This window comes from Cynoglossus semilaevis, chromosome 10 (genome assembly GCF_000523025.1).
Source record: "Cynoglossus semilaevis isolate Cse_v1.0 chromosome 10, Cse_v1.0, whole genome shotgun sequence".
In the NCBI taxonomy this organism is placed as follows: Eukaryota; Metazoa; Chordata; class Actinopteri; order Pleuronectiformes; family Cynoglossidae; genus Cynoglossus; species Cynoglossus semilaevis.
Genome location: NC_024316.1, coordinates 8,226,727 through 8,254,099, shown reverse-complemented (window position 1 = coordinate 8,254,099; position 27,373 = coordinate 8,226,727). Strand labels below are relative to the sequence as shown.

The 27,373-nt window shown below is 40.5% G+C and overlaps 1 protein-coding gene across 2 annotated transcripts; it reads right to left on the bottom strand.

The window, feature by feature from the left end:
• Positions 1-950: 950 nt before the first annotated feature.
• On the bottom strand, positions 951-21,025 carry lhfpl4a (LHFPL tetraspan subfamily member 4a). 2 transcript variants are annotated; one of them, XM_008318502.3, is made up of 4 exons: positions 20,584-21,025; positions 5,092-5,328; positions 3,847-3,863; positions 951-3,210 (listed from the first exon to the last, which is right to left on the bottom strand). In XM_008318502.3, exons 1-4 carry the CDS (start codon positions 20,990-20,992, stop codon positions 3,157-3,159), a joined length of 717 nt encoding a protein of 238 aa, XP_008316724.1. In that variant the 5' UTR covers positions 20,993-21,025; the 3' UTR covers positions 951-3,156. The 2 variants fall into 2 exon arrangements, with proteins under 2 accessions (XP_008316724.1, XP_024914866.1); XM_025059098.1 differs by lacking the exon at positions 3,847-3,863.
• Positions 21,026-27,373: the final 6,348 nt, after the last annotated feature.

The window sequence follows — 27,373 nt, the reverse complement described above, 5'->3', positions numbered from 1 at the left end:
TTAAATGGAACAAAATAAATGACAGACATGATTCTTACAGGTCCATTATAATGTCCATATTCAGCATGAAGAGGAGACAACATCCACTCCATAACAATGAATATTCACAGAAAAGTGGGATGTGACCCAGGGTTCTGCAGAAGGCTTGCAGTTTTCAGAACGTGTACCAACTTTTCTGGAAATCTGGTTTGTAGTACCAGATGTGTGGGGCCTGTACTGTAAATAGTGTTGCAGACATTTCCCATTTACTTCTTCAAATACTTCAAATGCACAAATAAAATTGAAAGAACACTTGTTTGATAGACGTAGACCGAGGTCGGTGCAGGAACTGCATGGACAGCATCAGTGAATTCAGCATAAGGGCTGTTGATATATTGTCTTAAAGGCCCAGACTGGGAAATCCGTAGCAACCATGCATCCCTTTATCAGTCCAACTCTTTTTTTTTGCCATCTGTTTTCTTAAGGAGCCTTTAATACAGTACTGAGTGCACAGCTTCCTGAGAGTTAGCTAGGTACTGTACTAATATAAAACTCACTGCACATCTAGCTATCTGCTCATTAAAGTGGATGAAAACCCAAATGTTCCTCTGACAACAATGACTTCATGAGGCCCAGACAAATTAGAATCCTGAAGTGGAACATATATTTGTTTTTCTTTAAATGAATAGGGGTCTGGTAGTTGAGTAGTGCACATGATTGTATATAAGGTCCATGTGACATAAAGTGGCCCATAACTGGGCCAGATCTACTTATCTGGTCTATATGAGGGAGACGAGAGGCAATAGTGGGGAAAGCCCAGATTTGACAAACAGGAGTGGACCACTAGCACAAGTGCTACAATTCCATAGCATATGTGGACCAAACGAAAGTGTCACACGTGCTGAATCTGGGTCAAAATATTGTGCTATTAAGTATTTGGTATGAACTCTTGATTATTTTATATAATGTTCCTTATTCTGCTTCATTTTTCAGATTTTGGATTTGTTTTAATCATGAATTTCTCTAGCACAATGTCAGATGGATTACTGTTGTTTATATTGCACAATAATCAGTCCTTCACAGGACTGTTCTGTATGTCCCATGTCATGTTGCCCACTCTCTTCTCACATGGTCAACCAGCTCAGGGTTTTACAGTGAGATCCTTTAACTCACTTATATGGGCCATGTCACGTCGGTCCACAAATAAAAAAACTAGCAACTGTGTGCTTTTACTGCACAGCACACTTTACCCCTGCACTGACCTGATCCAGGTTTGGTGCTCTAGCGGGCTCACTTGACAGGATCTCAGGCCTGGAGTGCTGGAGCCCCCGGGGCCCACCCAATAAACAGCGTTCTGCTCTGTTACACTGTGCAGCTGCCGATCATCACATGTTCTATTTGCATCTAGAGCAATGACTGTGATGTGAAGACGACCAGAGTCATCGAGGCAAACACATCGAGCGGTTCTGGGGCTACAGAAGCTATTACAGTGCAAATGAGTACGTCGGTGAGTCACTGGCCTCACACTGCAGCGTCAACACACCCAGGAAAAGATGCTCCTGCAGCTGATTGAAATTCCCATCCTCCTCTGATGCAACTCTGATTTCAATTTAGGACCAAATGAAACAAGAATATAAAATCTGGTAGATATAAGACAAGACTACATTTATTTAATTTGTGCCAGTTTAGTGTGAGGCCCTCGACCTCTGACCTCTTGACCGTACTGTTAATAAAAATGTATCTCATGTGGTAGGAAATCTAGTCACAGTATATTTTACTAACTTACACAGCATAACAGTGACAGGCCACTCTTTTCGACAGCACTTGTTGCAGAAATAAATTTAATTTTTTGAAATATAATATATCTACGTTGTTTTAATCCTAGAGTCAGGTCAATCAGTGACACAAATTTGGACAAATGCGTTTGTTCTATTCTGGAACCACAGTGTTGAGCTGCATAAACTTTGGATTAAACACATTTTAGTTTATGTGTGTGTATGTGTGTGTGTTTTCTGTCTAAATACTTAATTCATATGACTACTGCAAAGCGGCAAAGAGGCATCTTAGTGACATCACCTTAAGTGCAGCACTTGGGGCTTCCCTCTGAGAGAAGGCCAACTCATACGAGGATATTCACACAGACTCATGACATTTACAGAGTTAATTAATCACCGTATGCTGGAACTGTAAACTGGAGGTGACTGCACACAGGAACAGAACAAAGTCAAGAACCCTTCTCCATTTTTGGGTAACTGCATGTTCTACAGGAGAAAAACCCACCACAGTTTAGGTATTTTTCGAGGCCATGCTTTAAGGAAGCATCTCATCGCATTGATTCTTGGTATTCTGTTTTTTTTTTTCCATCCATTTTATTCCCTCCACATCTGCAATAAGAAGTCGGATAACAAACACAATGGATCCTCACGTACTCCAATGCTTTTCCAGCACAAGAAAAACACTGAAATCATAAGTAGAATACTTAATGCATTAGAGTCAGATGAGGTTTTGTTGTCGGCTGTTTCTGTCAGCAGAAATGTTATTTACATTGTTTCGTATGTACAGTAGTAGAGAATCTCCCAGAGATGTTATAGGTTCCGTAAAGCTGCAGTGGGGGTCAACTTTATTTTGAATCCTCATGTCTGACAGTCCTTAGATGAAGAGCCATAAAAGTCCTGAGTAAAATGTTTACAAATGTGAGCCTTGACCTCTGTGTAGAGAAATCCCTGGTCTGCTTTAGGAAACGACGACTGCACACAGACACCGAAAATGACAAATCGATAAACAGCCACAGTCAAATTGAATTCAGGATATTATGGTTCTTCATCTAAAGGAGTTCATTTCTCACAAAAGTCAAGACTTCAAGTGCTTTACATTTTCCGTTTCTGTCGTAAAGATATTTGTCTAGAAGGTTAATCAATAAATGCACTGTACAACCTTGAATATAGTGTACTGTGGTTTCTTTTCTTTTTTCAAAATATAGTTTATCCCAATGTGTGTCTGTTGTTTTTTTTAAATATCTTACAGAATCCTGTACACTTGGTGTATGCACGAAGATGTGGGTGAGAATCCTGATCATTTGAGAGGAGAGAATGAGATGAAAGTAGAGGAGGACAGAGCAAAAGAAGGAGAAGTAGGTGAGCGAGAGAGAAGAAGTCAACCCGCGCTGTGTCACTGCACTCAGTGTAGACGCTGCACTCCGTACCGTGGCTCTCGTCTTTCTCGAACCTCAATCTGGAACAAAACAATACACAGGTTTGTCAAATATTAAAACACGGATGAAAGACATTTAAACGAGTGAACCGAATAAAAACAGAAATCCAGAGGTGTCAGTGCAGAGGTCAGTGAAAGGTCATTCTGACCCTCAAACGTTAAGATAGCCCTAAACGTTCAACAACGGGAATCTCAAATCTCAAAAATTGCCCAAAAATTTCCAAAAGCCGAGTAACATGCTTAAAGCTAGCTGAAAACAGTGACCTAAATAGTTAAACCTTTATTAGTAAAACTTTAGGTTAAAAAGCCAGTTGATGATAGTAAAAGGCAAAAAAGTTGGTACACTACAGTTAGTGCAGAAGAACAATGTTTCCATCTATATTTTATTAAATCCTTAATTTTATCTGTTTGTATGGTTTATAATTTATATTCATAAAAAATTAAAATTATCTTTAAAATGAACATTTTTCTACCAATGTTATAACTGTTGGCTCAGTAAAAGCCATCAGCCGGACTACGGTCATGACCGTTCTTCCGCTTCCTCCTGTATTAGTGTGATTGCCTGTGCTGTTTATTAGACAACACTGCAAGGCCAACAGCTTTTACTGAGATGTATGACATGTTTCTCTGACACAGTAAAAGTAGAAGTCAACTTACCCTTGACACAGCGAAATCTGCAAGGACAAAAAAGAACAAAGTTTTGGCACTTGCACGCTGCACCAATTAAGGCTAGTAAAAAGTGCATTTGTGCAGAATGTAATAAATGAGTACACAGACATGAGGTGAGCATTTTGCTGTCCTTTTATCAGGTGACTTTCACTTTGGTTCATTTCTACTGCATAGTTACATAGTTCAGGCGCAGAAATGTGCTCAAATGTACCTTTCGACTTTCTTTTAACCCGAATAGAATAATCAGTTTATTACTGTTGACAACATATGTATTTATACACTGTCCATAAATGTCCACACAATGTTTGTTGGACTGACTCATATACAGAGACTTGAGGGACCTTTTTATTTTAGGATGAGTTCACACAGTCGACGAAGCATCAGAAGCATTCAACATTAAGAACCGGCTGAGACAGACAGTGAGGTTAATCAGATCAGAACGGAAGGACACACCCACTCACTGGAATATCTGCAGTTACCATGGAAACCATCACAGGGAGATAGACGGTCGGAGAAACTGAGACATCTCATGTCACTATTCTGTCTTCATCTCCTGCCCTCGCCCCCCCTCCCCCTCCTCCTTCTTCCCCTCCTCCTCCTCCTCCATTTTTACTCCGTCTACAGCCTCTGATGTCATTGATCTTAGTATTTTTTCTTTGTTCTCCGTTCTCTTGTGTTCTTGGAGGTGATGTGAACGCCGAGACGTTATGTTGTTCAACAGTGTAGCCTCCATCGTGACCACTCCGCTGCTATTTTCTGCTGCCTTTCTTCCACTCAGCCAAAACAATGCTTTCAAGCGTCTGTGATGCAACGATGTGCAAACTGTCAGAGAGCGACTCCTGCTGATGAATGCAGCAGTGGAAGCATGTTGGCCAGACCTTCTGAGGTCAGACCACCTTCAGGCAGCTCCTTTATTCTACTCTGTCTTTTATTGCGATAATCAGGTTTGTAAAAGAATATTCTTGAAATAATTGTGATGAAATTCCATTTGATCAAAATGTAAAGATGAAAGATGAAATACACAAATAATTATAGATTTTCTTTTAATTGCATTTTCAGGACCTGTTGTGGTGCAGTGGTAGATTTTCTGGCTGACCCCTGAAGAAAGGTCAAACTTAAAGTGATTGCTGCTGCTTAATACTTAACTCAGTAACTTGTACTTTCTTTGGAAAAGATTTAACTGTAGTGTTAAATTTGTGGTGTTAAAACTGACTATTTGTGCGGTTTTCTTACCTTTGTTATCTGTCTGCAGGTCATCCAGATAGAAGTCGGTCTGCCTGTTGCCCAGCACAAAGGCCAGGAAGGAGAGGATGAGAGCGTCCAGGATGCCCATGATGGCCAGCATATAGGCCCAGCGTACGGAGCAGTCGCCCAGGGAGTATTTCCCCGCCTGCTCCCCGCACATGTCCCTGATCACTTCTGCGTCCCAGCCGTCTGGGAAGATCATGCAACCCAGAACTAGGCACACTCCTGCGGGGGGGGGATGAAGTGAGGGGAGAAAAGAATAACTAAGTTCAAGCACGCTCAGAGATGACACCTGTAGTCTTAAAGGGACATTTGGTAAAAATCTGAAACAAGTTGGAACAGCCGAAGGGTTCAGAGGGAGGTTGGCTTATCTTTCTAGTGTATAATAAAAAAACATTACAATTCTATGCCAAGAAGATCTTTAGTACATTTCCCAGTCAGCAGGGGGCTGTTGCCAGATCTTGAGGGAACAACAAGCAACAAAGTCTACTGTATGTCAAAAGCCCAAGAAGTGAAAGGATTTAGACTCTCTTGAGGTTGGATTCAGTGTTTTAACCATAGACAATATTAATATATAATTACTAATATATATACAGTACTATTTTACTAGTATTAGGTATTCATTTTTACACACTGCATTCCAGGTATAAAATATTTTCATGTCAATCAACAACTCAGATGGTGTACAGTACATTGTGTTTACAGAAGGGAGGATACCCAAGGAAAATAGCCAAACCCCACCACAAAGGAAACGAGTATTAGCCAATCACAGGCAGAGTGGGGCTGTTGCCTAGTCAACTTCCTTCTGCTACTTGCTTCATTGCTTCATTGTTTTTTTCTTTCTGGATATTTATATACCTGTTTCTGCCACAGGTCGTCTTACTTTGCTGATATCAAACCCAACATTGGTGTTTGTCGATATGCTAATCTGATGGCACCGTACACTAAAACAACAGTCTGCACACTGAGCCTATGTATTTGTATATTGTGTGTGCATTTGTCATTCAGTAATCAATGTCAATTTGTCAATGTGCAGAGCAGTAAATAATGTGCTTCTATTAATCCTTGCTAAGCTTCACACTGTGATTTAATGCTAATGAGCTCATTGTGGCCTCGGCCTAAACCGCTGGGTTTCGACACCTGCCTGTTGTTGGGTTTAACAGTGAGATAACAGGATAGGAGGTAGAGGATAGATGCATGGATGTTTTTGCACCGAAGGAATAATGGTCTGCATATGTAAACCATCATAAGACAAGTGATAAAAGGATGGAATTTGAAATATATATAAATATTTACATCACACCCACAATCTTGTTTGCTCTTACAGAGAGAAGTGAATCCATGCGACACAAAACAAGAACACAACACAATCCACAGTGAAAAAGCCCTATGGGGAAATCCATACATGCAACTGTGACACTAATAAAAGTGGTAATCCATACTCTACACTTTTGCTCATTTATCAAAAGGCAGGATCAGCCATGATGGGTGGATGCTGCTCTCTTCTGAGGCATCCTGCACATTTTAAATGTTAAGCAGTTTAGTGCGTGGGAATGGAGGTCCACAGCGGACCACGCAGGACAATACAGGACAGGCATCTCATTGAACGTGCATCCCAGAGCAAAGGCAGCATCACTCATAACACGGGCAGTCGGAGAGATTAGACCACGTCGGTGAGTGTCATCACTCACATCATCCAGAGCATGTTCATCGTATGGAATCACTTAGGTGTGCAACGGTGGATTTCAAAGATGTCTCTGATGTAAAGCACCTGGACACAGTAGCAGCTGCAGCGTGTGATGACGGTGAACACAGAGGATAACACTGTCCATAAATTCTGCTGATCAGCTGCTGAGAGCACAAACGTGAATAAGTTCTGTTGGCTGTGAGGGCCCTTAAAGGTCATTAACGGCTTTAGTTGCAGAACCGGCAGAAAGAGAACTCTGGAGTCCGCTAACGCCGCCCAGAGATGGTTTAAAAATAAGTTCATTAACAGATGCAGAGATGCAGAGTAGAGATGAAAAGGCAGTTGAAATGGTTTAAGCCTATAAAATGAACTTCTCAACCTGAGGACATACCAATATTTAGGACATACTGTGTTTCAAGACCTGCAACTGTTTTGTAAATATTGTTGAAAAGTAAACATAAAGGTCCATGATTTAATAAGGGATTAGACAAGGAAAACATGACCCAAGGAATATGTTCACAAGAATACACACTGATCATCATTTAGGGAACATTGGATTTTCACGGCCCCTGAATAAACTTGACCAAAGTGCAGACATGCATGAGCTGGTGGTGTTTATTGAATATGGAGGTGACATCTCAGACTCTACCAAAGTAAAGTCCATTACTCATATGGCTAACCTTGTCACATAAGGGATTCCCTTTGAACACCCGTGTGTTTCCTCATCTCCCAACCATCCATCACGAGGAGATAGTGGGAGGTAAACTCCTGACAACGCACCAGGGCGGATATCGGATTAGTCACCAGCCCCTCCACGTGAAACACAAAACCATGCAAATGTGAGGAGTTCCCGTTTCTGACTGTGACTGCTCATCTGACAAATATAATTGCAGGTATAATGAGCGGGCGTAATGAGAAAAAACATAATAACGACAATTCTGCTGTAAGTAATGAGAGGATAAAGTGGCATCTGAGGGAATCGTCTTGGGAAATCATCATGTTATTAGCTTCTTTTATGACCCTGATACAAGATATTAACACGGAAGAGAGGTGATAAAATCATTAGCCGAGTAATGAGCGTCATATAACATGTTTTATGGATTTTTGATGAATGTTTCCCCAATCCACGTTAAATCACTTCCACAGTCATTGACTATGGGCCTTTTGGAAATCTGAGACACAGCTACTTGATGAAAGTTACAATGAATAAGTTCCATGTTAATAAATCATTTTCCTCTTCTTGTTAATTGATGCTTAATCAATTAAGTAATCGCAACGAGGCAGCCTTTAGCTCATTACATGCTAATATTTCATCAAAACATTCAACAGTAACTTAATTCACTTTGAAAACAACTAATTAAAGAAAGAGATTACAGCCAACCCTAAACAACACACTCCCGGCTGTGGTGATATTATGGCTTGTGGGTGAAAGTAGCGCAGAGCTCCGTTGGTTCGTGGAGACGTACACCTTTTCATATATTTTCACAAATATGACACGTTGGGATATTTTTGCAAATTAACATCTACATTTCTGCTTAAAATAAAGATAAAGTCGTCGTACGTCATATAAACACTCAGTTGGTCTAACGGTCAACAATCCACTCAATGACTGGTTGTTTTGCTTACATTTCTACGTACCATTCCATCAATAGCTAGGGAAAAATGGCCACCTTTTTTATTAAATTAGTTTTGATGCAAATAACTACAACATTTGATATTTCATTTTATGATAGACATGTACTGTAGTAAACAGGAAAGACTTGTGGACTTGAGTGCGGGACGATGCCAGGACAAGTGTGTTCTTTCCTCTATCTGCCCTTCTTCCTAAACTCAAGTGTTTGCCAGAGAACTATAAATAACCTGCACCTCCCCACAACCCTGGAAAAGCCTTTTGAAGTTGCTGGGGGTCTTTCCTCTCCTTTCCTCCTCCTCCTCCTCCTCTCCTCTGTCTCAAGACACTACATTCTGAACAAGGAAAAAGAAGGAACATCAAAGCAGAGGCCTCAGAATGAGAGGGAGGACGGGACACGACAAAATGATTGACAGAGAGAAGGTATAAAAAAAGAGGAGAAAAGGAGTCACGGCAGAACAGAAGAACGATAACTAGTTGGCTTCAGCTTCTGCATTTAGTCTTTTTTTTTACTCATCTCACTTCATTTCTTTTCATCACCACATTCACAGCTCGTCGCTCGTTAGAAACCAGCCATCAAAGCGTACCACGCTAATGAAATGCTCGGCCAAGACACATTTCTGATTCAACTCCTCACATTTACTGAGCCAATTTATTTATAGCACTGGCAGGATATTTATAGGCTCATTGCATAACAATTTTGTCAGACTTTCTTATCTCCACGTCCACACACATTCCACTCTTTCTTATTCCCGACAAACAGCCAGAAGTTATTATATAAGAGCTCCTGAAATACCACCAGTCTGCTATTTCTGGAGGTGTTGGAGATATTTTTTGACAGGAGCAGCTGAGGGTTTCACACCAAACCTTCTGACTTCATGTTTGCCTTGTGCGCGCACACACACACACACATACACACAAGACACCATCCAACGCTTCTGTGTTTGTAACTTTATGACAGTCTGTGCTGGAGTTTTTTTTTTTGTTTGTTTGTTTTTTTGACTAAATAAAAAACATACTGTACATGCAACACTTGCTCTCAGCTTTGGAAATAAAAAGAAGATCTGAATGAACTCCCACAATCTGGAGGAACAGATTCACGCTGTAGCTGCTCTTCTGCTGCTAAGTAGACACCAAAAACCATCTGCAAATAGTCACTTTGTAGAAACCAGTGTGAACTAGTGTTACTGGAGAAAGAAATGGCATCATCACAGTTTGGTTGTTGGTGAAAAAACGTGTACAAGTGATGACAGGAATTTGCAGAACCTGTTCAAAAAGAATGGACTGTATAACACACACACAGCGTTAGGCTAACTATTACCAACCCTCTGTAAAGGGAAACGTCCATATTTTATTAGTTAGCTTTTATTCTTCAACTGAACTTGTAGCTACTTTTTTTTCAAGGTTTGGATTTATTGTAAAATATACTTGTTTCTAAATTTCAACTGACCTTTAAATAACCATTTCTTAAAATTTAATAAAAAGAAAGTTTTCTGCATTTCATCTATCGTTCCCACTTAGCTATTATTATTATATATTAATAATATATATATATATAATAATATATAATATTATTAATATATTATTATTGTTAGCTAACAAAGCTAACAAAAGTAATTAGTCGGGCTCCAGTTATTATTTATAGCTACATTAGAGACAACCCTCTGCTGTGATCACATGTTAACAAGCTCAATTTTAAAGGGAGAGTACGCAGCAATTTTCTTATAAAAGAAAAACTAAAACGTATATGTAGCAACTAATTTGCATATATATGCTAATGTAACATTTAAAAATTAAATGTTTGTCTTTTTGCCCAACAACAAATGTTTATATATACGTCTCACACTTTTTGTCAAAGACAAAAACCCAAAGTCGTGTTGTCGATCTACAAGCAGGCAGAAAGGTTGAGTTTCTAATGAAAGTGCAGACATTAATGATGTAGGAGAAGTCCAACATGCACTGTGTGGTGTCAGTGATGTATTAAAGCTGACTGAGGTTCTACCCTTCACTCTGCTCTTGTGTCCAGACCTTGGCCCACTGTCCTCCATCTAACTAATGGACAGTCATCTGGCTGATGTACAGAGCTTTATTGTTGTTTGGAACATTCTGTGTGTGTGTGTACGTGCGTTTATTACTGCGTTTACTGCTGAGGGGGCACTTTACATGATGTCGCTGCCGTCACGGTTCAGTAGACCACCTGGCAAAGAATGTTTGAGCGTTTCCTAATCTTTCTTTCTACTCCTATTTTTAACCTCTTCATCCCCAGGAATGAGCACAATCTGGACTCTTGCTAATCGCTAATCTTTATTTCGTAAATATCGCACCACCTGATGTCCATTTTTTCTACATTTTATTTTGTGTCCTTCAGCTGAGAAGAGAAATTGCTGGCACGAGTCCTGAATCTAGAAAAAGGACAGGGGCTGACACGTAATGTGTCATCGCAGGAGTCCAGGCGCCATTTTTCACCCGGCTATGAGGAGCGGTCCGCCGTGATATAGTGAGGGATCAGTGAGCGCTCCCACTTTGGCAATTCATCTCATTCGTAATTACAGAAAGAGCATCTCATGAACTGGGCGCAGCAAATGAAAGTACTCTTAATTTATTTTTCAGACTGGATAGGGATGCTGTCGTTAGACTTTTACTCACCGTTAAAAAGAATACAATGTTTTCTGTTGTGTATTTCTGGAATTTATTCTGAAGAGCCATTTATGTAAGGTTTCAAAATTTGGTATAAATAATGACGACTACAGAAAATCAGCTAGAAATGTTTTGTTAGAAAACATAAGAAAAAAATGTGTTGTTAGAAAATGTTTTTCTCATCTTTAAAAATATTTCTGAACTCATTTCATGTATTTCCTATTCCCATTTAGCTATTGAAGGTAACGAAGCTAACAAACGTAATTAGTCGGGCTCCAACAAATGACGCAACAATGTTTAATTATTAATTATAGCTCATGTTTTTCTCATCTGTTTCAAAAATATTTCTGAACTCACTTGACATATTTCCAATGTCACGTTTTGTGAAACACTGACCAACATTTTTAGTTTGAACGGCTAACGTTTGGCTAACAATGTTTAGAATAACATACAGAAGCGTATTAATATTTAGCTAACATTTTGCTGTCATCGTGAACCACTACAAACTTTATTTTGTTTACTTTTGGCCAAGTTGTTTATTCTAATAATAAAGGAACACTGAGCTAACTCTTATATATTCAATTCTTCTATTTTCATGGGAATTGCACTGAATAATCTCTTCCCTACCTTTTATTTATATTTGTATTTGTGACTAAAAACATCCATTTCTTGGCACCTTTTCCATTTTCTTGGTGCATATTTGGTTATGTAGAAATAATTGCTGAGTAACTTCAAAAATAAGTTGCTTAGCCTAGATTTATGGGCTCTCGGATGATACAGTGGTTTTCATTATTTTCTTTCACTTGGCAGAGAGATGTGTTCTGTGAGCAATTTTTAGCTCCCAAATTTGCATAGTTTGACAGTCGACAATGTTGCGCTACTACTCCTCTACTGTATCTCAGAGCGAACAACCCAGACACTGACTCTTGAGAGGAGCTGTCACCATTTTATGTAACCAGAAAAACACTGCAGGTTCTCAGTGGCATATACACTTTTCCATTTGCAAACTCAGCACAAGATTCAACACAAGCCTACACACTGCAAACCTTGGAAAATGAAAGAGGAGGAAGTGACATCTCCATAGAAGGTATCCTGGAAAGTCAGCGGGATGAATAGCTGAGCCTTTGTTCCGCTGCGTGAATATTAATTAACATCAGCCATAAGAGGACAATGAACGCTGTTTGTGTGTTTTACAAATTAGTGGCTATGCATCAAAACTAAGCTTTACTTAGCTTTAATAGTACACAGTTACTTACAAAAAACCCTGGAGTTTCCTTTATTTTAAGATTTACCAGCGCGGACTCTTCACTAGAGCTGCTTTTAAAGCAAGCTTCAGGTCATGTAATAAAATCATTAAACCTAATTAATGATAATGATTAAAACAGCTGCACACAAAAGACAAACAACAGACAAAATGATTAGAATGTGTCTCTGACAACACCATCAGCAGTTGTGTCGGAGAAAAAGGCAGTTTGTTCCTATAGGTTTTGATGGATTTATGTAATCTGTGTTTTAAATATATACAGTACACAATTCCTACTGCATACTAACAAGAAGCAGTGATGCTACGTGACGGAGAAATTCTGCTTCATAGAGGCTTTTCCTTTGTCTCTGCGCTGCTCTCTCCTCTTCCCCCACAAATACATCAGCAGAGACAGTGTTGCAAAGGGTCAAAGAAATCCATTATTCAGTCGTCAGACGGCTATTTTTAGAAACACTGCAGTGACTTTGGAATTATTTATTAAGCAGCTAATAATTAAAACATGTACATTTGGTTTGGGGGAAGCCGCTGAGAAATCTCAGAGAGAGAGAGGGAGGGAGCAAAGAGTGAGTGAGGGAGGGGGTGAGAGAGAGAGAGAGAGGCAGGGATATCCCACAGGGAAACACAAACGTACTCTCTCTCTCTCTCTCTCTTTCTCTCTTTCTACCACTGCAGCATGTAGCTAGCTCCTGCAGGAAACATGCACTTCTCTGCATAAACTACACACACTGGCAGCGTTTATAGATGAGATTTTGCACATGATGTTTACAAAGCCCCGTGTAAAGCAAACAGAGAGAGAGAGAGAGAGAAAACAGTAAAGCAAAGAGAGAGAGAGAGAGAGAGAGAAAACAACAGCAAGCACAAACAGTGTCATTAATAATGCAGGTCTCAAACCATCATATGCACATTTAACCACCGTCTCACAGGTGCATATAAAACAACAGGAAAACACACACGCGTGCGCGATCCAAGATGCATAAGAATATCACCAATGCAAAAACACACTCCCATCTCATTCACTCTCAACGTTGTTCCCTTTTTTTCCCCACCCACACATTTTGGACGCCTCTTCCCCCTCCCTTTCCCCACTGCTGCATTATGACCAAAGACCGTATATAAAAAAATGGATGGAATCATTCAGCTGCAAACTATAGATGGAAAAAAGTGGAAATCAGCAAAGCATCTTCCTTCAGGGTTAGAATAAAAACTCAGTTTGAATGAAAGTATTTAAAATTCAATACATTTATTTCTCAGCAATTTCTGAAAGTAATGAAATGGTCCAAAACAGAGGACTTCAAGGGGGGTCCATGAAGGCCCTAACCCTCGGAATGCTAGCAAACATTTCATTTGAGTTAGATTGACCCCAGGGGTCTACGGAGCAACTGCACGGTGGTGTGTAACTGATGGTTGACTGGACAGTTCCAAGAATCCTGTTCAAATAAAATCATACTGAAATATGACTGACAGACATGGAGGTCTGCTAGGGATTGGTCACATCTGGAGCCATCAGATGTGACCAATCAGCACAAGTGACAAAGGTCATCAAAGGGCAGCTTCAAAACACTCTGCACCGCTTGAGGATCAGTCAAGAACTGACTGGGGAAACATTTGGTAAATAAAGCATTTTGTTTCTTTTTTTCCCTGTACTTTTGCTTTTGCGATTGCTCTGATCACTCAATGACAAAAAAGAGACACTGATGCTTTGGAATGTAATGGAAATTCCTGAATCCATCTGGGTGCCTAATACTCCCTCCCTAAACAAATCCTTGGGGACAGAAATGTTTTCACCCCCAACCCACAGTCCCACGAATTGAAATACTACAGAGATTCTCATAACGTATATTTTTATCTGTATAAAACCACTTTATGAGTTGCTGCCACCTAGTGACTGGAGGCTTGTTATCATTCGTGCCATATTCCATTGGAAGCCCCTCACCGTGCCCCCCACCCCAGGGTGGCCCGCCCCACTATTTGAGAGGTACTGCACCAGACAGACACTCTGGTAAATATCCATGCAAAAAGGAGCAGCAGCTGATGAGTCAGAGACAAAGCTGCAGCTCTACCAGAGCAGACCAGCAATGGTTCTGCCACCATCAGCACTGGTCAGGACTGGCCTTCACTGCCATCTCAGGATCCACCACCAGACCACCCTGGGAAAACTGTCAGGCTTGCTTTTCAGTTACCACAGATGATGACGTTTTTGGTGCATGTGGGCTTTGCCTGGATACTGCAATTTCCTCCCACAGCCCAAAACAAAGGGATTAGGTTGGATGGATGGGTGGATGACAAATTACAAATGCAAGTATTTCTGTCAAAAGGTTTTAGGACAGGCCTGCCTTAATCAGCGTTCCCTAAGACTCACTACACACATAGACATAACCAAATATAATTACGTACCTACAGAATAAAAACCCCTTCTTCAGTCTGTCCAGATACTCCCATCATTATCATATATATGTATCTCCACCTTAACTGTCCCTCTGATCTGCTCATTTCTAATCCTGTCCATCCTGGTCACTCCCAGAGAAAATCTCAGCATCTTCATCTCTGCCTCCTCCTCCTCCTCAGCCTCGTGTCTATTAGACAGAGCCATGGTTTATCCAACATTCACAGAGGTCTAATCTTAATCAAACCTAAAGTCGTAAAGCCAGGTCAGTTTTAATTCTGCTTAAGGATATCTGCTCAACAGACAGTGGAGGACCAATCAGGAACCAGGAACCACTCATACTTACATGACACACCATTCACTCAACCAAACACACCTGCAGCCCGTTCACTCACAGGCAGAGAGAAGTAGACAAACACACAAGTGCAGTGAAAGCTGTTTACACCAAAATGTTCTCCTTCACAAAAAGAAATCGTTTCTGCTTATTTTTGTGTCGTACCTCTTGTCTCTGTCCTTCCGTGTCTACACTCCCATGTCCAACTGTTCCTAACCTGTGTTTCCCTCCATGGTGGTGGCCTAACCCGTCTCACCTGTGCCTCGTGAAGTCATTCTACCTGGCACCGCCTTTTTTGCCTTGTTGTGACAACATCCCAGTCACCTGATTATTTTCCCTCACACCGTACTATTGACCTGGTTGTAGGTTCACTAGACCTCGACAAATGTTCTTAATGTTCCTGCATTTGTAACAGTTCAAGTCAGAGTCAATTGAAGTCAAAAACGCAAAAAAACACAAAAACACAAATGTTTCTTTTAGTTTGATATATTTTGTTGTTTTTATGGTTTTAACCACTGACTTCAGGTCTGTACCTCAACAGAAATGCCTCAACAGGCCCAAATTTGTAAATTGTATTTATTTGGTTTTTACAATATTCATATCAGGTCATTTTTTTTTATACCACGAGATGACAGAGAAATAACCTAATTATCACTTGCCTGTTTATACCAGGGGTGATAAACATACGGCCTGTGGGCCAAAACGGTCCTACTATGGGATGTTTGGCAAAATTATATTTCATTAAATATTTTTATCCAATATAGTTGTACTTCGTTGCATGAAAACAAAGTGGAAATACAGTACATGTACTTATTGATATTTATATGTAAATGATGTACTGATTGTACTGGTTCGGCCCATTCGACATCTAATTAAGCTGTATGCTGACACCCCTGGTTTAGACAGAGTATCTAGATAGTCTGGTCTTCGCAGTCTTACAACCAAGAATGTCTCCGCAGCAGATTCAAAGGTTGGCTTTTTCCAAAAAATCCCTAACGTGATTTCCCTCCATATCTATTACGCCGGCCTACACACTTTCTTTTACCACGTACGTGCACACATGTGCACACATGCATTAAGAGTGAACCGTCAGTGACAGATCGTCCCTCCTGGGACAGTCGTCCCCCGTGTCACAGTCATGTCCTGCTTAGTTCTGTTTAATATTTCAACACACGGGTCAGATGTGACGGAGAGATGGAAGCATGAGCTGATGGAAGAGACGGATAAGATGGAATGGTGTGTAAGGATTCTACTGTGGAAGCCAGTGTCTGCTGGAGGGATGTGAAACGGGAACATCCTGATCATTTTTGATCATTTGCATCTGAAGTGCTTCATGCTAAAAAGATCTATTTGCTGTTTCTTTTGAGAGAAAGACGGGATACTCTGAGAGGCCAAGACAATATTCATTGTGACATCGAGACACAAAAATACCATTGTAAAAATACAGGGCCAACAGGTGTTGATTTCTTATCTTTAGCCTTGTTATCAATAAGAAAAAAAAACATAAACCTAGTGAAAAAGTAACATAATTTTACACAAACTTTTATTTAGATCAACGATATGGGTTTTTGGATGTTTTGGGATGAGGCCAGAGGCTATCAACTGGCGGCCCACAAGCCAAATCCAGCCTGCTGATCCATCCAATCCAGGGACTGGATTCTAAAAATTCATTCCATTAGACAAAATTTAGATTTTTAGTTCATTTAATTTGATTGTCCATCACCGAAGACACCAGAAACATTCCATCCCTCTGAGAAATATAAAACATTCACGGATTAAACTGTAGAGTAAAGATAGTTTTGGATATTTCCCACTTCCTATAGTGTAACACTAACTGTCTCCATGTCCTTGGCTGTTCTCTGATCTGCTCGTTTCTCGTCCTTCCTGGACACGCTTAACTCTGCCGTACTGTGTAAAATATGTGACAACACTCCCTTTAAACATCTGATATCCTAGCCCTAAGATGGACTTTGCTTTTGTCATACTCTTCCATCTGACTTTCATCCCACTGTAGCAGGATAACAAAGAACAGTAAACCTCCTTCACAACAAAGGACCTCGCTCTGATGCTGCAGGGCTTTGTAATGAATTCCTCCTGGATTTCAAACAGCAGTGCAGGAGCAGTGCAGCGTGCACGTGAATACCAGAGGCATATTTGCTGGAGGTTTAGTTCTCTGTTTACTTCCTCTGTTGTAGCTTGGCTTTGCCGCTCAGCTTTATATGCAGGACTGAAAGTGTATCTGCCAAAATTAAATCCTTTCCTGTGTCTGTTTTTCCCTGGCTCATAGTTTTTCATCATTTCCATGTGCAATTTGAGGTGATGATGTCATCTCTTCACCTTTCACAGTTCCTTGTGTTTTGTGAGTTTCACCTGTGTCATCAAAAATACTTCCATCACGTTTTCATTTTCCGATGCGACTGCAGTGTAATGATGTTTCTCTAGTTTTTCATACCAAGCTGTTTTATTGAAAACATATTCCTTTTTACGACTCCAGTTTCTCCTTAAACTTAAGGCCGTCCTGGCTGGCGATGCCACATTTTGGTCTGAGTCAACAGAGTTCCAAGTGACACCCTTACAATCCCCATTCAAGTGCATTAACCTTAGTCACATTTGGTCAGCGTAGTGCTCCACCAGGCCAACTTTGGCCCTTTTTCAGCGTGTGCGAGCCAAAACACACAGGGATACTGAGCTGAGCCAAGAGGAGTGTGTCACAGTGTCAGCCCATGGACATGTCTGTCAAAGCTGGACTGACCTGGACCACAGCCTTAAATGACAAATGTGTATATAGTGATACTTTCTTTAACGAAACCTGCTTCTTAGTTGTTGTGGTTTGATTGTTGTTCTGACCTTCATGGTCAAGTATCAAACTCCAAAATGAAACCATTTGGCCAAAATGTTGGTCTCTCCTGATTTCCAATTGGCCCTGACTTTACTCTGTGTTTTGGACTCCAATAAATCTTTGCCAGAAGACCTGCTGCTACACCCAGCAGGGCACAGTGGATGATTAAACCATCATATTCAAGGTAGTGAACAAATCTAGGGTTGGCTGCCAAGCCTGGTAGACAGCATACCTTCATCACACCTGGTGTGAGTCCACTGGCAGGACACAGACGGCCTTTACTGCTAAATTATACAGGGTACAGGTCAAAAGCTAGACAGACAGTAAGAGTGTGTGAGGAGGATTCTTCCAATGTTCACTGATGATTCACAGTTTTTACACATTTTTTTAAACTGTAAACTCAGTTTGGAGAGACATGAAAAATGAGACCTCACACACATACATTGTGGGACTTTAAAGTCACATTTTCCACATAAATCATTAGAATCACCTACCCACCTATAGATTACCCACGTTGCCCTGAGTGTGTGTGAGAGCTCCTAACTTGTTCTGCTCTGATTTGAGGAGCTCTAACCTACATTCTACTCCATTAACATTCTTTAGACATTAGTTCAATTCCCGTGAAGTCATTAAGATTCAGATAAAGTGAGTTTGTCCATGATTCATGCTGATGGTGGAGCCACACAATCTCATTACACACTCAGCAGAACAGAGAGACAGTGGGCAGATGAGGATGAGGAAGAGAATAATACAGAAAGAGAGAAAAAGTGCTGAGCTCTCTTCCTCTCTCCCCTATTCTATTTCTCTCTCATTCACTATGCTGACAAAAAAACGGACTCCCACACTCTTCTGCTCGGCCTATTTATCACATTGATCAGCTCATAAAGGAGTCAGATGCACACCGCAGGCGTACGTATGAGAAATGTGCACATTAGAGAGATTCTGATGCACTGCATCTTCAGAGATTCAGGCAAAGGTTAGATTGTGCTGACGCGGTCATTGTCCACTGCTTGGCCTTGTGACATCGGACGGCCACAGATTACACACACTCTAGTCTTTATCTCTTGATGTGATGTGGATTAAGACAATCTCAGGGTTTATAAGTAAAACAAATAAGATAATTATGAGATGTTTACATCCATTTATCAAAATGAAATTATTTCCAAAAATATTCCATCAGACCAGAGTCATAACGTACTTGTTTCTGATCGACAACCTTCTTTCTGAAAATGTTTTTTTTACTTGTATTGTTTTTTGTTCTCCTTGTTTTTTCTTCACCACCGTGTCCGATCGCAGAGGCAGAAACTCTTTGTCTCCAGTTTCCACTCTCTCCTGCACCATTACAAACACACTAATCTGAGCAACATGAGGTCATCAGTGACATCATCATTCTCAAAAAACAACATCAAGATTGCCTTAAGCCCAGGAATTGGAATACATCAGTGGCATTGTACATGGTTTTACCACCACACTGCAGGGCTGCCGTACAGGAGCCGGACTGGATGGGTGAATAAATAAATAAATGGTGTTTAGATGTGAGTACTATAATACTGTGATCCCTACTGTTTGTTGTTTTTAACCATCCAAAAAATTGTAATAACTGCAAAGAGAGAATCACTGAAATTTCTTTCGTCTGCTTCAGAAGTGAAGAGGATCCGTACCACGTTTCTATGAAGGTATACCACGACACAGCCTGTACAGCTGTCAGGCTGCTCAGTCATTACAGAGGAGCAGAAGAAACTGCAAACATGCACCGTGTGTTGAACCGTTGCTCTTATTAGGGCTTCATTGATTTCTATGAGCAGCGTGACCAGAACTGTATCCATAACCTTACATGAACCATGGACTCATTCAGAGGTCATTTCCAGTCAGTGTAATGGTCCATTAGGAGTCTACGCTGGAGTTCCCTTTGCTTGTTTATGTTTTTCTCCTTGTGGTCCATACATTTATAGATACAGGGTCACAGAGGGTCACAGAGTTACAGTTTTAACCCTTTAACCTAAGAAGTGTTTTAACATGCATTTTTTTTATTATTATTTGAGTTGGTATTTTTGTGCTGTTTATCAAATGTTGTCAGATGGTACAACTGGTCATTTGTCATTTTGTCAAAAACTGTCAAAAAAGCTGTCACTGATTAAAAGGACAAGCAATCAAATTGTCTTTAGAGAACAAGAAAAGAGGAAGAGTATAATGTGAATTTAAAGGCTTTAAAGAAGTGTTTCAGCCTTTTCTTTGGTTTGTTTTTTGCTGGACTGGGATCAGATGGCTCTGTTGGATCAGATCAGTCGTCTTAGACTCAGTACTGCACTGCATTTGTATATAAAAGTAGATGAAAACCATGGCGGAAAGCAAAACACTGAATGAGTATCCACTCTATCAGGTCTGTCCATCATCTTTCATATATGAAAAAGACATTCATTCACAACATTCAGCCAAAAGATTGAAAAACGTCTATGCTTTCTTGCAAAGACTAAAGACCACAGAATGTTGTTGTTTCCACACCTATTCTGTAATCTTCTTAACCTCAGGAGTCAATTTCAAATTATGGAATTTAGTTCTGAGTGATTCTAGAAAAGTGGACCCCCTTCTCTGGCAACAGTTGTTTTTAAAAATGCTTCGTGCAGGGCATGTTAATCAAAGGGAGGGCTTCACCCTTCATGTACAACAGAAAAGAAAGAAAAGAAAAAATACCAATGGAGTGCCTACCACACAGCAGCTGCATCCAGGCGCAGGTCTTGTAAACGGTGGAGGTGTTGCAGAAGAAGAACAGTGCCATGCAGGCGATGCAGCTGAGGATCAGCACCATGGACAGCAACACGAAGACCGAGGCTGCCTTGAAGGCTCCGGACGGGATGGAGCTGAAGTCGGAGAAGCTGCCCACGCAGGTGAGCTCCCGGCTGGGCGACGGCCCGGTGCCCACGCAGTAGTGGAAGAGGCCGAAGTAGCCGGCCTGTGGCGTGTTGACGCTGTCGCCGATCCAGTAGGGCTGGATGAACACCACCACGTTGACGATGGCGAAGCAAATGGTGAAGATGGCCCAGAGCACCCCGATGGCACGGGAGTTGCGCATGTAATTGTCATGGTAAATCTTGGAGGCTTCTTGGGAAGGCAACATGTTTTGTGTTGTTTTCTTTGTTGTTCTGCTGCTCTTTCTTCTTATAAGACAAACGTGTGTTGGTTTTTACAAATCAACACTCCTCGCTGTCGGATTTCTTCTGCGCCAATTTCTTCTTTTCTTTTCGCTTGTCCTTTGGCTATTTCATAAACTGGCCCTCTACAGGATTAGACATATCATATGTTGATGTTAATATGAATATAAGTGTTAAAGAAGAATGAGGGGAGATGCTACATTGAAGCAATACAAATACACAGTCTACCTGTGCCAGTGATGAATAATTTACCAAGACCAGTGATTCAACATTGCAAGGCTCTTTTCCTCGGGGCTACACCATGAATGATTGAAATATTAAAGAAACAATCCATGAAAAGACAATGTTTTTCTTTTATTTCACAGTCGACGGTGGATGGAGGCTGAATCCGTTTTCCTCCTCATCCATCAGCTCAGCGCTTTCTTCGGCGTTTCCCTTATTTCCATGCGTCCAGAGCTTGGATGCGTGTTGTTGCCTGTAGCGCCAGCGGTGGAGCCCCCTTCTATCATCCAGGCATCCGTGCGGGTTCTTCCCTTCCTTCACTCCTTCCCTTTCTTTCCTCTTCTCAGTGTCCACGCAGCGGCAAGGCAACGAGACCAAAAGACATTCAATTCTTTAAATAAACAAAAGCAAATTAAATGTTCCAAAACACGGGGCCTCCGTCAAATTTCAACAGTCCTTTCTGGTAAATCCGACAACCTCCGCCGCCTCGCCTCCATTATCATCATGGTTCTTCTCGTAGCCTCGCTCTCTCTGTGTGTGTGTGCCTCTCTCTGTCTCTGTCTCTCAGTCTTTCTCTCTCTTCCTTTGCGCGCCCCCACGGAAGATGCTGATGTTGTGGGCTACACCGATGACAGCAATGGGCGCGTGCACGCACGCGGACGCAGCAGCAGCAGCAGCAGCCGCAGCAGCAGCAGCCGCAGCAGCAGCAGCAACAGCAGCAGCAGCAGCAACAGCAGCAGCAGCAGTCGTGGGGATTGAGGGGATTTTTCCTCAACCTCGCTTCACCTCCGAATCACACCAGTGCGCACATATGAAACACGTGTGGATGAAAAATGATGAGTTTCCATGGCGAGGGGCAGAGATGATGGGGGGCTGCAGGTGGAGGACTCAGACTCTGAAAAATAATTCTTGAAAAAAACACAGTTCTGGTCATTTAGAGGAAATGCAATTATGAACATACTGTAAAGCAGAGATTTTTAAAGAATTCCATTCATCGTCCTTGTGACGAAACATGTGGTCAGGTGTACCTGTGGCAACGTGGACTTTATATCAGTGTCTCATAGGTATCCTTATTCTTTGGTGTTTTGGTGAGATATTGATGTCTGTGTACTCCAGAAAGTTTTTAAGTTTGCAACTGGGTCAGCTTCTCTGTTCTGTGCAGTTTTCGACTGCCCGTTTCTTAGAGTAGAAGACCAGAGCTGCTCCACAGTCAGAGTCACAATGATGTGACACATGTTTTCAACAGGGGACAGATCTAGACTGCAGGCCGGCCAGTTAAACACTCACACAACTCTATGTTCTAATCACCAGTAGCCAATCACTTTAGAAGTCTTACTAATCAACACACCAGAAACAAATAGTTCCAGCTCTTGTCAGAAAACCACGACTGAGCGCCCCGTCTCAGACAAAGAGAACACAACTCTGCTCAACCCTTTGTTTCCTAAACACTTCCTGAACCAGGAGTGGCCTGTGAACACTTAGGAGAATGTAAACACTAATGGGTGGATACATACTTTAATGTCTCTGCACTCTCTGTGCCTCTCTTTCATTCATAATAGAATAATGCAGTGGTTCCATGTCAGCACCGTTGATCTTTGTCTGTGCAGTGAGCAGATGCATTTGAGGCTGTAAACACATGATGATGCAGAAACCCTAAAGGCTTTAGATGACTCATACATCAGATACAACAGATGAATCAAACTTTGCCTTTAACTAATAAACTTATGTGCAGTTTATGCATTTTTGAGAATAAAATAAAATAAAATAAACCAACATTTGTGGTTTACTTTTTATTATTTTCTGGGAACTACTAACTTCAAATGCAGCTGCTGCCAAGGCTGTCCTGCTGCTGATGCTGTATCCTGGAAAAGACTGGGAATTGCCAAGGTCATCAGAATCAACCCTCCAGGGTCAAAACCCTGCAAGTTGGATGGATTTGTTGCAGGAATTTCTCTGTAGGCTTTAATCTCTGTGCAGTCGAAGTGGCGAGGATCAATTAGCTTCCTGTAGAAATCCTCTTCCAGAATTCTATCAGATCTGGGGAGATTTCCAGCTATGAGAAAGAAAGAAAAGCATTGTTAAATATTCCAATATTAAATGTTCATTTCCAACAGTTAGTTAAGAAAACGACTGATGTTTTTTCTTGTGTTCCGACGCTCCTTTCACTGGTTAAATGGCTGAGCTGTTCAGTTTGCATTTTTCTGATAATCTACGGCCCCCTTGTGTTCATAGAAGGCACAGGCGTGCGGGCTTGAACAGCACCGCTGTGGCAGTTGGCTCTCCACTCTGAAAGATTTGTTACATCTGAATTCTTTTTATTTATTTTTGGCAATTTGGCAAAGTCAAAACTGAATTAAAACGTCTTTGCAGGACACGCTGCAGATCTTCAGGAAAGTTCTATTTTCCTTCACATTTTACATTTCAGTACCTGATGTCAGGAAACAAGAGAATTGGAAATACAAACAGTTCATAGTCTTGTAAGAGGTGTAACGTTTAATGGAAAATTACACAAGAAATGGTGACTTTGATTGAGCTACACTGCCAACTGTATGTTGTGGGGATTTTAATAAAGTGCACCGAGTTAGATTATACTGTGTCTGTAAAAATGCAATGCATGTATATGGCGGTAAATATAGCATTTACACAGAAAAATAGAATTTTGGATGATCTTAAAATAATAAACCTGACATTCATGTCTGTAAAAGGCACATTTAAATATTCTTTAATAAATATAATTAGAAGCAGTTGTAAGTCCAGAAGGTTGCAGGTTTGAATCCTCCAGGTGCCACTGAGCATGTCACTACCCAACACACTGCTCAGCTTGAGCTGCCCCCATGCTCACTAAGGAGATGGAATCAAGGCAGAGGTCACATTTTCTTGTGTTCAGTGGTGTGCTGTGTCACAAGGACAATAAATCACTTCCACTTCAATAACCCAAAGATTTTATGTCTTTGAAGAGCTTTAATTTTTTAAACAAAATTATCCACCAAAACGCACAACCCAAAATAACATTCCCTTTTTCCTCCCAGTCACAAAATATGCAGATAGAAAACTGGGTTATTTGCCATTTTAAACGGCCCTGTTGACAGTGGACAACAGATGCAGATTCCTACATATCTCTACAGGCTTATATATATTTGACAGATGTGTGATGAGTAGTGCAGTAAGATGGGTGATAGCTCCTGGTTGTAGTGTGAACAGAAAACAAGCGTTAAATATGTGGATTCTGTCCAAACAAACATGTATTTAGCGTCTGCTTCTGGAGCACTCAGACTGTTTTAGTTCAACCTGTGCTCTCCTGTCATCTGCTGTCTGCAGCAGGGGAGCTGACAATCTGCATTCATGTGTGTACATGTCTGTGTCTGTGTGTGTGTGTGTGTGTGTGTGTGTGTGTGTGTCTGGGGGGGAGTTAGAGAGCTAAAATTGGCAGAGCAGGAGCAGGAGGAGCAGTGTAGCAGCTGAAAGTGAGGACATGTCAGTGGGAGAAAGAATCATACACAGCGAGGGTTTTACCCCTGGAGGAAACAATGGGGTGTTTTTGGGGAGAGTGTGCATGTGTGTGTATGTGTGTGCGGTCACAGACAAGCAGGGGCAGCTAAAAGAAGGAGCTGTTGTCTAACACATCTTCAGAGATTCAGATGTGTAACCTTTTTGACCTTTTTAAGATGTAAAAATTGTTTCCATTTTATCGAGCGTCACATTAGCTTGTCCGGGGCATTAAACTGAAGGAATATGGGTGACCTATCAGTGTGGAATTTTAAATGGGTTAAGATAGGATCTTATTTTTATTTATTTATGCAGGAATAATAGCGCTGTCACAGAGAACAGTCCTCCAGGGAATAGGAAAACTGTGTCACTGTGCACAACAGTTTAGTTCAGTTATCGCAGGGAGAAAGCAGAATGTTTTTATTGCATCTTTTATGAATTAGTTTGCTGGCTTTATGAATAAGTCACCTGAATTTGGCAAAGATTAATTTGCAGTAAAAGAAATAGCTTAAATTACTGTTTAAGTTAGCTGGAAGACAATGGTTTTTACTTCTTAAATGCTTCAAATATTATCCAAATGTAGTGCAACATGAACCCAGGGCAGTGGTTGCATAAACAGTTTTGGCTTGTGACCCCATTTTGACATCACAAATTTCTGCTGACCATAGATACATTTTAATCTTAGCTTAGCTTATTAGCTTTACAAGTGTCTGCTGCATAAAAAAACATGACAAACTAACTAAGGGTTTTCTTAACAGTTAACACATCTTTGTGTTTAGTTCTTTTCTTCCTGTGCTTGTACTGCTGCATTCATCTCCATGTCCAACTTCTATGCACTCCACCCAATTAGTGTCAAGTCCCAGTCCTGAAATTGTCTTGAAAGTACCTGACTATGATGGAAAAGCTTCAGACACATTGTTTCCCATTTAGTATCCGAGGCCTCAGCGTACAAAGGTGACAGTAAACGTCACAGAGCTGTTGTGTTCCGCCCAGATACAGGACTATGTAGTTATTGTTGCTAAAGGCTAAACAATAAAGGGCTAATGAACTGGTTTGAACCAGTAAGAAGAACAAAGAACACACAGCATGGACACAGAACAATGACCTGACAAAGACAGAGTGAGGGGGAGAGGTGTATACATACCCAGTGAACCAGGTGACACCAGTGAGACTAACGACAGAGACACAGGTGAGAGTGATCACACTGATTGAACAGCAGACACAGACAGAGGGGGAAGTGACACTTAAGGGAAGGTAAGGCAAGGAAAAAGTGCAAAAAATAAAAAGTCCCAGAAATGCTTCAAAATGCAAGACTAGGTCCTAAAACATGCTGCCAAGTGATTCTTTTGTGTTTAAAACTCCAAAAATTATTTTATATGAATATTTGAAAATATCACAACTTTTTATTTTTTGCACTTTTTCAGGAAGGTGGCACATGTTTTTGGTGATATTTTAACATATTCAGCATTCTAATAGAGAGGAGTTTCAGTACAATTAATTTATTGATATAAGGTATTTTCTATATTCATTATATTTAATATGCTCTTCTTACAGATTTGAAGAATACCAGATGAAGAAAAGCATCACAGTCGTTAGTTGTGTAGTTAGAAAGTGCAACTGAAATTTAATTTGCACCCTAAAGTTTTAATAAATAAATACAGATTTTAAAAGCATACATGATCTGTGTAAATGCATTATTGCTATATGGTTAAACAAGATTGGGTTAAACAAGGTGCAGGACTTTGGACTTCACCTGAGACGTTCAGTCCTGACTTGCGACTTGCCAGTTTTGACTTGGGACTTGAGAATGTATTTATTTAGCAGATTGTTTCTGTGGAATGTATACACAAACCATACAATCCAGATAGATAGATAGAATTTTATTAATCCCTCTGAGTTCAGCAGAAAATGAAATCATTTTAGTGTTTAAGATCATAGAGAAACTGTTCTACCAGCTGAGAACAAAACAGTGCGTGTTAATTGTTAAAAGTGGTGCTGAGATTCTAATATCCCGTACCACAGGGGACTCTGTAAAGTTGCACTATGTCAATATATATAAAAAACTACTGTGATTACTTAAAATTTAATCTCTGTTGTCTCTCTGGGAAAGCACAGTGGAAGCAATGGCAGAGTTGCTGATAAAATTATATCTTAAGAGCATAAAGTTTTAAAAATAGAAACCGATATTTCTTAAAGGTCTTTTATAGGAAATATTAATAAATACTCAGCAGTAAAAAAAGGTGTAGAATCCATAAATATTATTAAATTGTAGGAAAACAGCTTATCTTATAACGCCCAAACAACAGATATGAGTGTGTGTGTGTGTGTGTGTACTGCCATCAATGTTGTTTAGACCACGATAAATGAAACACAATTTTAAAAACAAAACACCAAAAACACTGGTATGGCTGCCCAGTCAAAATACACAAACACCAGTTTCAGAAAAGGTTGCATAGGAAAAAAAGACATAAAAACATAACAACTATTATAGTAAAAGTTGGTGATGTAAAATTATAATCATTATCTGTACCAACTTGCATTATTTTAAAAATTCAAAAAACACGAAAGCTAAATATATGAAAAGTCAGTAAAGACATTATCTGCTATGGGTCAAAAGTAGTGTTAAACATCCCTGACCT